The 17,056-nt window shown below is 40.5% G+C and overlaps 1 protein-coding gene across 1 annotated transcript in view; it reads right to left on the bottom strand.

Annotated features, from left to right (window-relative positions):
* The window catches only part of LOC121942864 (kinase suppressor of Ras 1-like), a 23,233-nt gene extending 7,306 nt beyond the window's left edge, over nt 1-15,927 (bottom strand). The window contains exons 1-2 of the mRNA XM_042486155.1: nt 15,646-15,927; nt 5-145 (exon numbers count right to left, since the gene is read on the bottom strand). Coding sequence (XP_042342089.1) covers nt 5-145; nt 15,646-15,837 — 333 coding nt within the window. The 5' untranslated portion in view covers nt 15,838-15,927. The remainder of the gene's footprint in view (nt 1-4; nt 146-15,645) is intronic.
* Nucleotides 15,928-17,056: the final 1,129 nt, after the last annotated feature.

Raw genomic sequence — 17,056 nt, 5'->3', positions numbered from 1 at the left:
ACACCTGTATGAACTGTGGTGTGAGGTCAGCTGTCAGTAGCCAGTCCTCCAGTCTCGGGTATCCAGACAGAGCTCCAAGTCTCTCCCTCTCTGGGACTCTCTGCCTCCACTGAAGCTGAGTCCACATGTACTGGCTCAGCTTCACCTGTAGGGGCAGCCAACACAACACACACTGCTTCACTCTGTCTCACTGAGGTGGAATGACAAGTTTCAGAATAAACAACTCAATATCCTCCAAGGTAGAACTATAGTTGTTTGGCAAAACATGTAACATGTCAGTTTTGTCATGTACCATCCCCAAAACTTTTCACACTTCAATCTTTTTCAGAATACTCTCAGGTTGGTCATGATTTGATTCATTCGGTGCCTTGATAAGTAGACCTAATGGCTCAGGTCTACATTTAAACATCCATCAGAGACACTTAATTGAGAGCAAGTTAGTGGGACACATTATTTCAAAAGAAACCTTGACCTTCTTGTTCTATCTACCATAGATGTCAAGTAGTATGCAAAGCAGCAGTGAGAAATGACACTTAGTTCAGTGTGAGGAAATCCCCCTGACTGGTGGTCCACAGCAGCCGGCTGTTAAACTGTTGAGCAAACTGTTAAAACAAGTGTGACGCAACCTCATGAGCCTGTTTTTAACTGCCGTAGGTCAATGAAGGCTGATGGATGCTGTTCTGTTCCTAATCATTCCTCATTCATCCCCCATCCCCCCAAAATTAAGCTGCATTCATTTTTCAGACAACTCATAGAAAATGATAAACAGGAAAATGAGATTTGATGAGACTCGCAGGCTTCACAAGACAATTTAAAGATTCATATTAGGGCTGTCAAATGATTCATCTTTGAAATCGCTATTAATTTCAGAATTCCAATAGCTAATCACAATTTTTAATCATTTTTTCAATGACATTATTTTGCATTTCAAAACAGTCATGAATTCCATATTAACAAGGTAAAGCAATTCTAAACTAAAGTGTCTTAAATAGAAATGAAATGACAGCAAAAAAACTGCATGGTAATAGCATGAAGTGGGTATGTCTGTAAAGGGGAGCCTCATGGGAACCTACAGAACTCATTTTAATTTAGTTATCTAGAGGTCAGAGGTCAAGGGGCCCCTGTGAAATGACTATGCCATTTTTACATCGCCGAAATTTAGCCTAATTTTGGAGCATTATTTCGCCCCCTTCCTGAGAAGCTAGCATGACATGGCTGGTACCACGGGATTTCTCAGGTACTCTAGTTTGATGTGATACCAGTATTGTTGTGCCCGTCAAGCTCAGGCTCAGTATTTAGGCTATGTGATGATACAACAAATTGCAATACATTCTGACAGCCATCACTACCAGAATCCCACACCGGGAGGAGCATTATTTATTGGAAAATTTTATTTTTGCCTGGGTTAAGTCAATAATGAAAAGTCGGTGTAGCAAGACGTTTGTGAACGTGTTGGAGTATGACAGGCCGTGTCTGAGTAGTATTGACGGTGTCAGTGTACAATTTTGTGTGCATCAGAGTGTTTTTTTTTTTTTTTATGTCAATATCCGATGAGGTGACAGAGGGGGAAAAAAGCAATTATAAAAGCCACAAAATGGCTCCAAAGACAAATAAACATGCAGCCCATTTTTTTCTTCTATTTTTTAGTTAATATTTCCATGTAGCGTATTCAAGTAGCTGACGTGTATTCATTTCTAGATATCTCACAATATTAAAACGGAGTAAATTTTACATCATGTAATTGATTGCCATAAATATCTGTTGACAGAAGTTTCACTACAGTGCACTTTGTTCCTTATAATGTATGTGTGCTTTGTGGGATAAATACTCAGTAAAGAAAAATTAAAAACAATGATAACATGCTTGATAAACAATCACGCTGAAACTGATTTACGGCAGTTGACAGCAAATTTGTCCCCGCCCTCACTGACAGTGGGTGGATGGGGGCATGTCCTTACTGCCAAGCCAGTACCACTAGTATACCGCATGGTGGCACTAGTTGCCACAAGATGCCAGGAGCTGCCTTGGCAGGATGCCGCAGAGTGTCGCGAGATGCCACTAGATGCCAGGAGCTTCCAGGAGCTGTCACAGCAAGATGCCACTGATTGCCACAGCCTGCCACAGCCTGCCAATGCCCCTGTCTCTCCATCACTGACCTTTTTTCTTTTTTTGCTAATTGCCTCTTGAGTCATTCCAGTCAGTGACAAACAGGCGGTCACTGAACAAACTGCTGTCTATCATGGACAATCCATCCCAGACAGCAGAGGTCATTCTTCAACAGACTCCTTCAGCTCCACTGTCACAAAGAGCGCTTCAAACAATCATTCCTCCCATTTGCAATAAGACTCTTTAACAGCTCCCGTCTGTGTGGCAGGTGAACTCACCATCTGCACTGGACTCACTGATCATTGTCTCTGTTGCACATCTGCTCTCAATTCTGCACATTACTTTGTTTGCATATTCATCTTGACTTTTTGCACACTTATTTGCACATTTTTTCTTTTTTATTGCTTTTTTTGCTTGTTTGTTTGTTCTCTGTACATACTGTACATATCTTTATTATCATTATTATTGTTATTTTATTCTATGTTAGGTGCCTTCCTTTGTATACATACAGTATATGCACATTATTTTGCCTTTTTAATGAATATTTTATTCAGTCGCTGCTCTCTTTTTTGCTGCTGTAACGAAACAATTTCCCTCACGGGATTAATAAAATATTTCTATTTTATTTTATTCTATTTATCTTACTATGTTATATTTCTACTCTTTTATTGTGTTTAACTAACCTGTTTCAGAGGCAACTATGCATATTTCATATATCTAACAGAGCAAATTATTAATTAAAATTGTAATTTCTAATAATGACAGGCAATTTTATTCCTTATTTACACAAGCACTAAGAGTGGTCAGAGGCAGGTGTAGATTTAGATAGTACCTATGAAAAAATGGATGCTACTAGCAAATTGATGAATGCCAGAATACACATAATTCTCCCCTGCTAACACTTAACACACACATTCATTGGATAGTGGTGCACTTCAAAAAATAATCCTCACATAAAAATTCACCTGCAAAAACTTTCCTTTTTCACCTGACAAAACTTTTTTTTTCACAGATAAAGTAGAAATGCAGACACTTAAAAATTATCCTTAACTGGTAATTATTAGTTAAAACCATATCAATTATTGATTAATCTGACAATTATTTTATGGTAGTCAATGAATTCAACATCTTTAAATACCTTGCTTTCTGCATATAGCCCTCAAAATCCCAGAGATGCTGGTTTTACAATTGTAGAGGACAAAAAGAAGAACTGCAAAACATTCACATTTGAAATGATAGAACCATACATATGGCAGTCTGATCTACTGCCACTCACTGTCAAGTCTATTTCTACAGCTTCACCTCTCTTCACTACAGATGATACCTTACTACAGTGGGAGTGCAGGGCAGTGTGCAGGGTCTTTTTCCAGCCTTCCCTCTCATAGCTGCAATCATTTATTAACAATGAAACTGCCAGTCAGCTGCCACTTGAAGTCAAGAGACACCTAGAGGACCGTAGTTACTATTTGACCGAAAGTAATCCTTGTCTGCATGCTGAAGTGGAAGGCTGAGCTCCCTACCTTTCTCGATGGATGAGCCCACCCAAAATCACAGATCACTATTTGCCTCAGGGGGCTTTACAATCTCTACAACACAGAACACCCTCTGTACCCTCTGTAAAAAGCAGGAGCAGAGGTAGAAGTGGAGAAAGAAGATGACACCAGCAACTGATGCTTGGGGTAATGTTAAAATGTTACAACAAACACCTATAAAGTTATTTTTAGTATGATTGATTTGACCACAGATAATAGATAAGCACTACCATACAACTGAATTGACCAGTGTGGTGGCTGCAATAGAAATGAAGCTGCTAATGTTTGAATATCCATCACCATGCTTCTTGGTTCGTCTTGGTTATCACCTGAGGAGAAGTTGCAGAACATCACTCAATGGAAACACAGTCATCTCACAATTGTGTTTTATCGACATTTTGAAAATACTGCTTAAGTTTTGTGAAATGCTGTCATGGAAACCAACTACCGTTTATTTGGTAACATCAGTGTCCAAGAATTGGTTTTATGTTGGTTTTACGATTAGTCATCTGTCTACTAAACTGGACATCATGCATCTCTGGTTAGATTTAAACTACAATTACTATTTATGATACTTAGTTGCTCTTGAAAATACTTCATCTGCAGTAACTTTTTCCTCTGTAAACAAGCGATACATGTTATTACAATTTTTACTTGAAGTTTTAGACACAAACTCAGTATTTTGACATTATTTTGTAGGTGGCTGAGGAGTCAAGAGCAAGCAGCTGAAAGACGGAGGGAGGGGGTCCCAGGAGGGAGGAGTAGAAAGAGAAAGGGGAGAGGCTGAGGTGTCAGGAGTTCAACACATATGCATAAAATGGAACAATATGAGAATACGTTAAAATATATTAACTCACTATTTTAACAGCATAAAAAAGATTGTAGTTTCAAATAAAAAATATTTTTCATTGGTTTATAGTTTAAAAACGTTGGAAAAGCACTTAGGAAAAAAATCTTGACTAAGGTAGTCAGAATTCATACGTGAGATAGATAGGAGCCTTAGATCAAAGCATGTTTTTGCAAATAAGTGCATAAACCTTTTAAAATGTGTGAAAATCTTTCACCGAAGCATTCAGCCCACCACTGTTTAATGAAATGATTCTCAATGCCTGTCTGTCATCAGCCCACCCACTGGTCATAGATCGATTTTATCAATTAATTTGAATGTGTGGTTCAGAGCGATTTTTTTTTTAAATGCAAAGCTCCATTTTCTCCTCCGCCGCTCCCTTTGGGGTTCTGTAGTCACAGTGGTCTGTGCCCTCCCCTGTGCTTCCCTCCAAGATATACACACACTAGACAGCATGAAAGCAAGCATGACTGGCAATGAAGAGAACGTTCCCCAAAAAGGCCCAGTCTCATCAGTTGTTTGGAACTGGTTCTGTTTTGTGGCGTCAGATCTGGAACAAACCTCAGTCTGCTGCAAAGTTTGTTTGAAGGTAGGAGTAGAAGGTAGATTTATTGGTCATTTTTTAAACCAAGTTTAAAAAACTATATTACTTTTGTCCTTGATCCTGCTACATCTTTGGAAAATCAGCAGCTACTATGAAAATTCCATCCAGTTCCTTGGGCATGTTGCTGTTGGTGGCATCATTCAATTCCTGAAATGCATTTTTTTTAAATCTGTGTCCAAATGGCTCCCACAAGGTCAATCAATCCAGTGCAACATCTTGATCTGGGATGTTAGGGGTTAACCATGTCTCTGTGAAGATGTGCGCAGAGCAGTTTCTGATCTCAGGTTAGCCTTAATCGCATCTCATCCACTTCACTCTCCTGCAACCTGACATTAGCCAGAAGATGACCCGGTAGAGGAGAGGGATGAAGAACTGCAGAGACATTGTTCATGTTGCTTTCCATTTGGGTAAAGCCAGAGTTATGCCTCTAAAATCATTGACTATTACACAGCTTGAACTAACTGCTGCTGTCCTAGCTGCCAGAGTGGATGTCATGCAGAGGCAGAGCTACAAATTCAGCTGGACAAATCTGTATTTTTGACAGACAGCATGTCAGTTTTGAAACACATCAACAATAAGGACAAGCGTTTCCACACATTTGTTGCCAATCTAATCTCAGCCATAACAGAAGTCTCAAATCCTTCTCAATGGAGGCACATTGGCTCCAAAGACAATCCAGCCGATGCTGTATCCAGGGGGATGAAGATGGCCGACTTTCTGAAAAACCATGCTTGGTTTGAGGGTCTCAGCTTTCTATGGCAGTGTGAAGAGGATTGGCCAGAAAATGACAGTGATGTCAAAATGGATGCTGATGATCCAGAGGTCAGAAAGGATTCCTCTGTGAATTTCACTATACGTGATTCACTCAATGCTACTGACCACCTTATCAGTTACTTCTCAGCCTGGAAGAAGCTCAAGACATCTGTTGCCTGGTTTCACAGGCTGAAAACCAAACCTGTTAGAGCTCAGTTGTTTGAGAAAGGCTTTGAAAGCTTCTGAATCACAATCTAGTCAAGGACAAATTGCAACCATCAAACCAAAAAGTAGCATTTTGACACCAAAGGGTCTGTTGGAAGCCATCATACGCTATTGTCAGCAGCAAAGGTTTGCAGATGAAATTTCTGAAAAGGGTACAGTAGGCAGGCAAAGTCCCATCTACAAACTGGATCCATTTTGGGAAGATGGACTTCGAAGAGTTGTAGAGAGATTATGCAAAGGATCAATGCCATTGGAGGAAAAACATCCCCTTATCCTCTCCAAGGATCAGCATATCTCCAAGCTACTTCTCAAGTATACTCACCAACTACTTGCACATAGCTGAAGAAACTATACTCTGTCTGTAATAAGGAGGAAGTTTTTGATTACAAATGCCAATGCCGCTGTGAGGAGGATAATTTCTGAATGCAGTTATTGCAGACGCCTTAACGGAAAGGCAATGGAGCAAAAGATGGCAGATCTCCCAAAGGTGAGAATTATTCCAGACTTGTCTCCATTTACAAATGTCGAAGTGGATTATTTTGGACCTGTGGAGATAAAGAGAGGCAGAGCAACTTGCAAACGGTATCGGTGATATTTACCTGCATGGCCGGTAGAGCAGTTCATCTTGAAGTGGAACTCTTTGGAAACAGGTGCTTGCATAAATGCAATACGTCAATTTATCAGCAGGAGAGGTCAGGTGGCAAACATCAGGTAAGACAATGTGATGAACTTTGTCAGAGCTAAGAGAGAACTGAAAGACGCACTTGCTGCACTGAACCACGAGCATATCCAAGGAGCTCTGATTCCAGCTGGAGTTGAATGGAGTTTGGGAGCGTATGATAGGCATAATAAGGCGCTGTCTCAACTTAGTCTTGCACCAGCAAATGTTGGATGATGATGGATTTAACATTGCAATGTGTGAGGTGGAGGCCATCCTTAAAGACTGTCCAATCACTAAGCTCTCAGACAACCCGAATGACCTCAAACCTCTCAGCCCCAAACCATCTCCTCTTGTTAAAGGGAAAGTCAACCTTACCTCCTGGACTTTTCAAGTCCTCTGCATGTATGTGAACCGTTGCTGGAGACAAATCTAATACATTTCAGATCTGTTTTGGAAGCAATGGATCTGGGAGTACCTGCCATTGTTGCAAGAGACAAAAGTGGAACCAACAAAAACAGAGTTAGGCTGTTGGAGATGTTGTCATCATGGATTCCTAAGCTCCACATGATCCCTGGCCTCTCTGCAGAGTGATAGAGATTTTTCCTGACGCAAAGGGAATGATGCGATCAGCCAAACTAAAGACCAAAAACAGTGTTATTAAGAGACCTGTAACTTAAATAGTCTGGTACAAGATGTGTAAATGAGTCAAATAAGTTGACATGTATTGGAAAGGTGTTTATATCTTGCTCCTATTGTTTTGTATTTAATTGTTATTTTTGTTTGCCATAACAATTAAGGGCCGGTGTGGAGGAGCAGATAATGGAAAATAACAAGGTTTTTGGTGTAAATGTTTTCACATGGTGATTGATTGTGTTTCTATATAAGGTAGGAACCTTTATGTCTATGTAGGTTTTTTGACCGCTAAATGTTGCTGCAAGAATTTTTTGCAAGATGTTTGCATTGTGTGTTTGTCTTGTTAAATATGCACTTTTGGAGCCTACAAAGAAAAATAAACATATAGTGTGTTAAGCAAGGCAATTTGATTTGAACTTTCTTTCATCAGAAGTAACTTTTTTAGCGCGTCAATTATTTAATCCAGATGCAGCACCTCAGTGGCTTTAAGCGGCGACTTGGCCTCTACACAGTGCATATGTCAGATTGTATGTGTGAAATACACCAGCAGCTATCCAGGCTAATAATCACCATGACTTTGGTTAGTCCTGCTTCTGTGCACTAGAACAGTGAAAAAACAACAGTGAAAGGAGGGATGACAAGAGAGCAACTAAGCAGGCCGCTGGGAAACCACATGGGGTTTTCCATCATCAACACTTTGCACAGACTGCCTTCTTACATTAGCAGCCTCACACACTGCCGGTGTCCATCTGGTTGAAGACATTTCACCTTAAAGATAGCCTCAAACATTTGCTCAAACTCAAAATCAAACTGTTTGATAGACAATGTGTTTTTTGTACCTCCACAATTTTCAAGAATTTTGTCCAAAATCCAGTCTGCAACATTTGATATTACTGTTGTCTGTGTGCCAGTGTGACACATTCATAAAGATGGACATATCTGGACATAACTGTGGGTCAGCAGTTAAACGGGTCAGTTTAAGGACAGAAAGGGAATAGAGAACTTTCAAAGCTATCAACCACAGCACACCGCCCTCACTCCTCTATCTGTAACGTGAGCCCTAGCACATAATCAAACTCTCCCACTGTCTCTAATGTGTCATCTGATTTTCTTGAGAAACAGGACCTGCTCAGAATGCGTGGGAGGGAACCACAGCTAAATTTAGCCTCTTGACACACACTGTTGAAGACGCTTCACATGCATCAAGCCAAAAATCACACAGAAAATGTGAAAAAAAGATCTGTGTTTGCAATGAAAACACTGCTTTTGGACAGCATAAAAACCTGAACTATTAACACATGATGGATGTGACAAAAATACAACCACCAACCCTTTAACTGACTGTGAGAAAGACTCACACCTGAACCAAACAACAGAGTGTACACTCGAGGGGCAATGTATGGACTTAATGATGACTAATATGAAATGTCTTTAAACAGTGTCACATGCACAGGTTATTATTTATTTCTGACTGGTTGCCATTCTCAAGAAGATTAGTCATATGTAATAGCCAGCCCAACTCTCCTTAAAATGATGTTTATATAGCACCAAACTGTTTTTCCCAATTACACTAAGGTGACAAATGCCATTGCTGCCAGGATCGTGTTCAAGTCAGCTTTGTTTTTGTGATGTGTGTCACAATTTATCTGATGCACCAGGTTGATTAAAGGTCCATCATACAGAGAGGAGTCTTTGTTGACTCAGTTTGAGGTGTCCTGTCACCAGTTCACAGATGTCTGTTTTACAGCAGTGACCTCCGGGAAAAATGCTACATGGCAAATTTATATCCAGCTTTTGTAATAGATATTCATGAGTGACTAAGTTCTCCTGGGATTTAGACGTGTTGCTTTGAGACATTTTAGGTCATTAGGGTCCTCTGTCCAAAGCAAATAGGTATGCTGCTCACATTTTCAGATCCATAATTGAAAATTGACTGAATTATATTCCATTAATATAATATTAATTGTCAGGAGTTTGTATTGCCTGTATTATTTGAGGTTTGTGGTGTTGAGGTGTTGTGTGTGTGTGTGTGTGTGTGTGTTAATGTGTTAATGTGTTTGCTGTTTTTGTAATGTTGCATTGTCACTGTATAAAGTCTGGACCAAAGGGAGAATAGCTGCAGCAATGCTGTAGCTAATGGGAATCCTAAACTAAACTAAACTAAACTTACATTTAGGAAGTGAATCTATTTAATTAAGCAGTTTCACATTTTTTTTTAAAAAAAAGTGTGTTTTTCTGACACTGCTCATCACAGAGGGGCTACTAACTACGGGCTAACTAGAGCCAGTGTTTGGTTTGTCCATCACGGGCTACTGTAGAAACATGGCGATCTTTGTGGAAGAGGAACCCATTCTGAGGTTACAAAAACACAATGATTTTTATTTCCAAATGATGGCATACTAAAGAAAACATGCTTATTATATCATATTCCGTATCTTCCAATGTAGAACCTAAATCCTACTCACTGGACCTTCAAGTTTTAGACCTGGTTCATGGGTCATGCTGGTAGCCACCACAGCAGATTCATGACAGTGTATATGTATATATATATATATATATATATATATATATATATATATATATATATATATATATATATATATATATATATATATAAGAGTGAAGTGCTTTGTTCCAAAAATCAGGCCTGTTTCACTGAAGATCTTTTTTCCTGTCATTGTAGCATGCGTAACTAATAACAATAACAACGGCTCAGTCTGTTCATGTACTCCAGTAAGTCATGGCAGTGTGTCAGTGAGCCAGCAATATGCACATACCAGCAGCCTGAGACTGAAGCAGCCAAATGGCCATCAGCCATCACTTATGGTATTACTGAGACATGTGTTTGTCCTACTGTCACATCAAGTGTTCTGTCATATAGGTCTACAGATTTTTACACATCCATCCAACACTGGTCAACACCTCAGAGCTTCACTTTTCATTTCCAGACAAAGACATTCCAAACGTGTGACGTTATTTGAACACTGTTTCTACCACATGCAGCAGTGATATTTCTATCACCATTTTTGTTAACAATAATCAAAACTTTAATATTGTTGGTGACCATGAAAAAAAAACTGCAGTAGCTGCAAAGTAAACATTTCTGATCAGGTCACAGCAGGGCAACTTTAATTTATACATCAGGGGTGACACATTTCCCCCAAAATTTAAATATGCTAAAATTACCCCCTAATATATTGCTTTAAAATTTAAATAAAAATCAAAAATTACTTCTTTTTTTCCAGTCTATGCACTGCCATTGCAATTATGATAATAAACCAAACAAAAAATTTAAAATCTAGCATATCTCAAGATATGCTAGATTTTATACTCACAAAATACTCACAATTCCCTTATTTATTTGGCTCACATCACTATAAACAAATGCTATAGCGCATTTTGTCACAAAGCCATCAGCAGAGCATTTGAAATTCACTTTTGAATAGAAGTGATAAATCAATTTTTGGATTTAACCAAACATAAAGATGAAACTAGAAACATTCATACCTCTATCTACCAAAAAGATAGGTGCTTCATGCTGCTTGTTACCATCTGAGATATCCGAAGGACAATATTCCAGTTGGCCACCTGCTCAGATCCTGATGACTTTCACTCCAAAAGAACTATCATACTCAGTTCAAGGAAGGTGTTTATGCCTCAAAGTCTATTCAGAAGGCCATAAAATATGCCAACATCAGTCCTTGCCCTGATCTCCTCTCCAATCTACAAAAAACAAAGAATCCAAGCCAGGCTGGTTTCTGCACTCAATATTATAATTGTGCTTCACACTGAAAAGAGACAATCAAAAGACACTAGCAGGTTCTCCAAGCAGAACTATCTCTGAAGGACTTTTATAAATCTCCACCCCTTTGCTCATTCAGGAGAGCACCGACCATCAAAAATATTGTCATGTACAAAAACATGACTCTAAATACCACACATGGCTGACTCCAGCTGGTGTGTATAGATGTGGTAACTGTGTCAGCTGCAACAACACCACAGATACAAACACATTCAATCATCCTCATACCAGGAGGAAAATTCCTATTTGGGAATTTAGAAACAGTAAGTCGTCCCATGTGATTCACATAGTGTATGTAGGACACACCAAACTGCTCCTAAAACAGCAAATATTTGAGCACATACTGTAGTTATGTGCTCAAATATTCGCTGTTTTAGGAGCCATACAGGCATCATGGATTATGCAACTGGAGCGCCGCCTGGTAACTATCACTCAAGCGGCTGAAAACACCTGCTAAGATGGTTCCGATGTCGCAGGTATGCAGAGGTACTGACGTGCCAGCTATGCGAGTCTGGGGAATCTCCCAGTGTTCACTTTCCACCAGTCTGTTGGCTTAGTATCAAAGGTTGGGGTAAGGTCCCATAAAAGGTTCTCAACCTACGTGTCCATGCTGCAAGTGGTGCGATTGCTAGCCATAGCCATCGCAGAGGCCTGGCATACAGCTGCTGCTCCCGTTACTGTAACATCACCCCTGTGGGTTGCATCACCTTCAGCCTGTGTGGTCGGAATGGCCACATCCAACATATCTCCCAGCCCAACCAGCTTAGTTTTTCCATCCAGGCACTGTGCAGGTGTTCAAAAACCCAGATGCTTGTGACAAGGGTCCAGCATCATTGCGACCATCGGGGGGGAGGACAGTAGCTAATCAGACTGGATCAGTGTAAATTTTTAAAACGCTGTCATTATGACTAAACCAGCTTATCTGTGGGGGAAAATTATTTATTTACAAGCCAGACATGAAAGGTGTAAAGTTATAGGCTAATGTTGAGCTACTTCGGTTTCCCTGGGGCTATTATTTTATCGCAATGCTATTAAAATCAGGGGCCTTACCATCATTCGCTCAATCAGGGAGGAGCGGACTTTATTCTTGAATTCCACCACTCGCGGGCAGTCTTCTTCTTTCCTAACAAGATGTCCATTGATGAGGCTAAATGTAATTGGATAAGTGTTGCTAATGAGGACCTCCGACTCGTCGTTGCACAGTTCAGTGTGGCTAAAATCGGAGCTGCATCCTCCATTAGCCTCCAGTTTTCCTCTCACAGCTCCATGGTCTTGGCGGCATCCAGCTTGGTGACAATCCGGTCTGATAGGATGGCTACCACAGCCCACTGCTCCACTAGTCTGTAAAACATGTCACAAACTGAATTCCACGTCATTGTTGTGGACTGGATGAGCCAGTGTTAGTGCCATTTGTTGTTGCTTTTCTTGTAGGGCTTTGCTGGCGACCATGCTGTGATTGAAGTGGCTGACAACCTTGCCAGCCGCAGAGATCACCTTTTTGAGGTAGACGGTGAATCTATGGTTAATGGCGAGCTGAAGTGTGTGCGTGAAGCAAGCCACTGAGTACCAGGTCACTCTTATGGGGTCGTTTGCTGCGGGGATGTTCCTCGCGTTGTCATGCACACACGCCAAAACTTTGCCCCCAAGCCCCCACTTCTCCACAGTCTCCTTAAACTTTTCAGCAAGATGGTCTGCTGTATGCAAGCTTAGTTTAGCTCTGTGATAGCCATGTGGTACTCTCACTACCTGGGGCTCGCGTTTACAGAGCCTGGGTCTGTTGAATTGCACTACGCTAATCCTGTTGCCTCTCGGGAGCGTTCCTGCTCCCTTGTTTCCTAGTTTCCCTGGATCCTGGCCATAACCTTGACTGTGCCTGACCATGGTGATAGCTGTGCTGATGCTGTGACCCTGCCTTTGGTTGTGCTCGTGCTGTGGCTGTACTGATTCTGTGCCCCTCGCTCGCCCGCCGATGCTGTGATCTTGCCTTTGGACACCTCCCTTTCAACATATGCATGAGACTGTTATCATCTCCCTCAACATTATCATAGAGTGCAATTACTAATTTAACACCTACCTAATTAATATGACATGCATCTGTTTCTATTATTGCTGTGCCTCTCTCCCCCTCTCTCCCCCTCTCTCTTTCTCTTTCCTTTTTTGCCATGATTGTATTTCATTTGCTATCACAACATCTATTGCTTGTCTGTCCGTCCTGGAAGAGGGATCCCTCATCATCCTCTACCGCTCTTCCTGAGGTTTCTTCCTTTTTTTCCCCCGTTACAGGGGTTCTTTTTGGGGAGTTTTTCCTTGGGTGATGTGAGGGTCTAAGGGCAGAGGGACGTGTTGTATTTGAACACAGATTCGCAGTGTTTGCATATGGTATTTTCCTCCTTTAGATTGAAATGGTCCCAGACAATGCTTCGCCGTGCCCACTTCATTTTCCAACATCATGTCTGCGCTCTTCTCGCCTCAAGATGACCGCCCTGTCACAAAATAGTAGCATTGCACCCTCTGGTTGGGAATGCGAGTCATTGAACCATGCTTTGAAATACACCATTCTGCTGAGATCTATAACGTAACAAGGGACTACATATTGTTTATGCTTAATAGTAAATCAATTAAATTTCACTTGCTCGAGCAAATTCTTAATGACCAATCAATCCATTGTCGATTAATCATTACCATCCCTAGTTGTGATCTCTGCATATTTACGTGTTCTTCTGCTTGTTGTTGGAAGGAATCAAACATCAAATATCAGTTTATTCTGTAAACATAACTGAGCTGGAAGCACACTACACCTGAATTCACACCGCAAGCAGCGTGCAAGCAACAGTGAAAACATCGTTTGACAGAAAATTTTCTCAGTGGCGGGGAAAGAGTTAAAAAAAGAAAAAAGAAAAAGAAACAATGGGGGAAACCTGTGCTGTAGCTGCACTGATACTGTAACCCCCGCTTGCCCTGATCGTGGTCTTGGTCCTGGTTGTGCCAATGCCGTTATCATGCCTTTGGACACCTCCCTATCAATATATGCACGAGACTCTTATCAACACCCACAGTATCATCATAGAGTGCATTTGATAATTTCACACCTATTGTTATTTTAATCTGTTTCCACTATTGCTGTGCCTCTCTCCACCTCTCTCCCCCTCCCCCCTCTCTCTTTTGCTTTCTTTTTGTCACAATTTGTATCTCATTTGTTATTTACGACATCTATTGCACAGTTTCTTCCTTTTTTTGCCCCACTACAGGGGTACTTTTTCGGGAGTTTTTCCTTGGCTGATGTGAGGGTCTAAAGGTAGAGGGATGTCGAACACTGTAAAGCCCTCTGAGGCAAAACATGTTTTGTGATAATGGGCTCTATAAATAAAAAAAAAAAAAATGAAAAAATTGAAATGAATCCTGCTGCTGACTGCGATTACATGTTTTGGACTGATCTAGCAGGCGCAGCAATTTGATGTCACGCGCAGCATAATGCAGTGTGTGTAATACTGGCAGAGCGAAACTATGGCAAAAGGGGCGAAATCAAAGCAATTTATGCGTATTATTATTGGTTCTATTTATTGGCAAAAAAAATTATTTTCAACAAACAAACAACAATGTTGGACTACAAGACGAAAGCCACAGTAGCTTTCCTAGTTGACAAATAATTGCCTTCATGGACAGTAATGTTCACAATATGATTTTATTTAAGCTTGAATGACATTCAAGAGTTGTTGCTGTTTTATCCATCTGTCTTTCTTTGTTTGTATTGGAAACATGCTCGTGGTGACATATACGCCGCTTTGCCACTCAAATTTAGCAGCAGATCCAGGGGCGACCAGTAGCTCAGTTGGTAGAGTGGGCGCCTTATGTTTAAAGGTTACATCCTCCCTGAAGCGGTCGCAAGTTTAAATCCAACCTCGGCCCACATGTCATCCCATCCCTCTCTTCCTTTCATACTTAAAAAAATGTAACGGTGGATTCAGCAAATCTGCTGGCTACAATTACTGTGAAAAAGTGTGCAGACTACACCTGCATAGCGCAGCGCAGGCGTGGTAATGGTGCAGATCCAAGGCTTTGTGCTTAAAAATAAGCCTTTGTTAATAGTGAAGTGAGCCAAATAAATAATTGCCATGTGAGTATTTTGTCCTATTTGAGTTTTTTGGAATAAGCTCACTGGAGTTTGGCTTCAGCACTCCTCTGAGCATCCCATAGTTGCATTGTTGCACAACTTATTTTTCTAAAGACAATAAATGAAACAAATTGCCATTATGATTGATACTAGCTGTAGTTGAAAGGTGTGGGTAACCCCACCTCACCACTGCAGGTCCCCCCAGTGTTAACGTCATAGCTATGGCCTTGGGAGACAGAACATGGTGTAGCACCTGTCTCCATTCTTTGAAGAGTGTCCCTGTCACAGGCAACAGGTTATCACATTTCCCACACACACTGCAGTAACTTTGGAGGCTGGAGCTCTGTAGGAGCACGAACAGCGTACCATACCTCTAAAGTACGGATCTCGTTCCGGGTGAGGTGGTTGACTGCGGTGCATGTGGTCCTGAGAGTCCGCAGGCTACAGGTGCAGATGTCCACCAAGTCCTGGATGAGCTGGCACTGCCGCAGAGCCTCCTCAGCTGCTCCTGGCTCTGTCCTGCCGTGGACCTTCCTGTCCCCTCTGTCCTCCTCTCTGTCCATTCCTCCTCATTAGCGCGGTTTATGTTACTAACAGCTAACTCGAGACGTGTCGCGCGCTAAAGACTTCCTCTCCACGGTGCATGGTTTGTTTCAAACACGTTTCCGCGTTTGGACCTCCCACACAGCTACAGGTCTCCTCCTGAGCTCACCAAAATAAGAGCAAGAAGGACAGGTTCAGACGCACCTCCCGCTGTGACCTTCAAAATAAAGCCGACCTGAAAATTTTCCACGAAACATGGAGGATGGAAACTTGATGTATGGCCCACAAAACATTTTAAAACAAAGCGTGAAAACAAAAAGCTTTCCAGAAAGATACAAAAAGATACAGTCTTAAAGGCTATAGAAAAAAAAGATTTTAAAAAAATTTAAAATGAAAAAAATGGGCAATGGGTTTTTTTATTGCATTGGGGCAAATTGATTTTGTTATTCTATGATAACAAAAACAATTTTTATTTTTTAACAGATCCCATATTTTTTTAAATATAGGCCTACCAAACGGTTGAGATTGCCATGCCTGTTTATGATAAAACAGAAAGCTTGCTTGTAATATGTTAGTATAATACCTTACATCAATTTGTGACCATGGAATTAGTAGTATTACTAGTATTCATAATATTTCCACACATATTTACTATTACAGTAAAAAAAATATCAGAGATGGTGAAAAAAAATCATACTGATATTTTTCGTCACCAAACATGTAATGGTATAACATTGAATATATTGTTTTAACAACAGTAAATTTTCATACGTTTTTAATTCATAAAAAATTAACTTTATTATTTTAGCATCACTACCTTAAAAGGCCAACTCAACTGTTTGGTAAAACATGGATTTAGACTGAATAACTCATATATACAAAATGTTTCCACCATATATATAAAGGATAACATTAAATGTATCATTTATCAAAAATGACTGCTGAGAGGTTCATTTATGTCTTAGCAAATAGTCAATTTTAGTTTCAATAGCCTCACTTAACTACCTTAATCATAAAAGGCTGAATCTGGCAGAGTGTGTTTTTAGAAAAATATCTAACCCTCATTTTTATTATTGTACAAATTAGCATAAATCTGTTCACTAAGACCTCTGAAACTATAACTTGTCAAATAAATATGCCTGCCTTTGAAAATCCCACCACACAGTGCTGCGTGTCTGTGGTTGAACTTCCTTTAGGAGGCCAACTGTAAAGGCAGACTGACACAGTGACATTTAGTGG

The sequence above is a fragment of the Plectropomus leopardus genome, chromosome 5 (genome assembly GCF_008729295.1).
Source record: "Plectropomus leopardus isolate mb chromosome 5, YSFRI_Pleo_2.0, whole genome shotgun sequence".
In the NCBI taxonomy this organism is placed as follows: domain Eukaryota; kingdom Metazoa; phylum Chordata; class Actinopteri; order Perciformes; family Serranidae; genus Plectropomus; species Plectropomus leopardus.
Note: the sequence above shows the minus strand (reverse complement) of the source record. Positions and strands in the feature narration are given on the sequence as shown.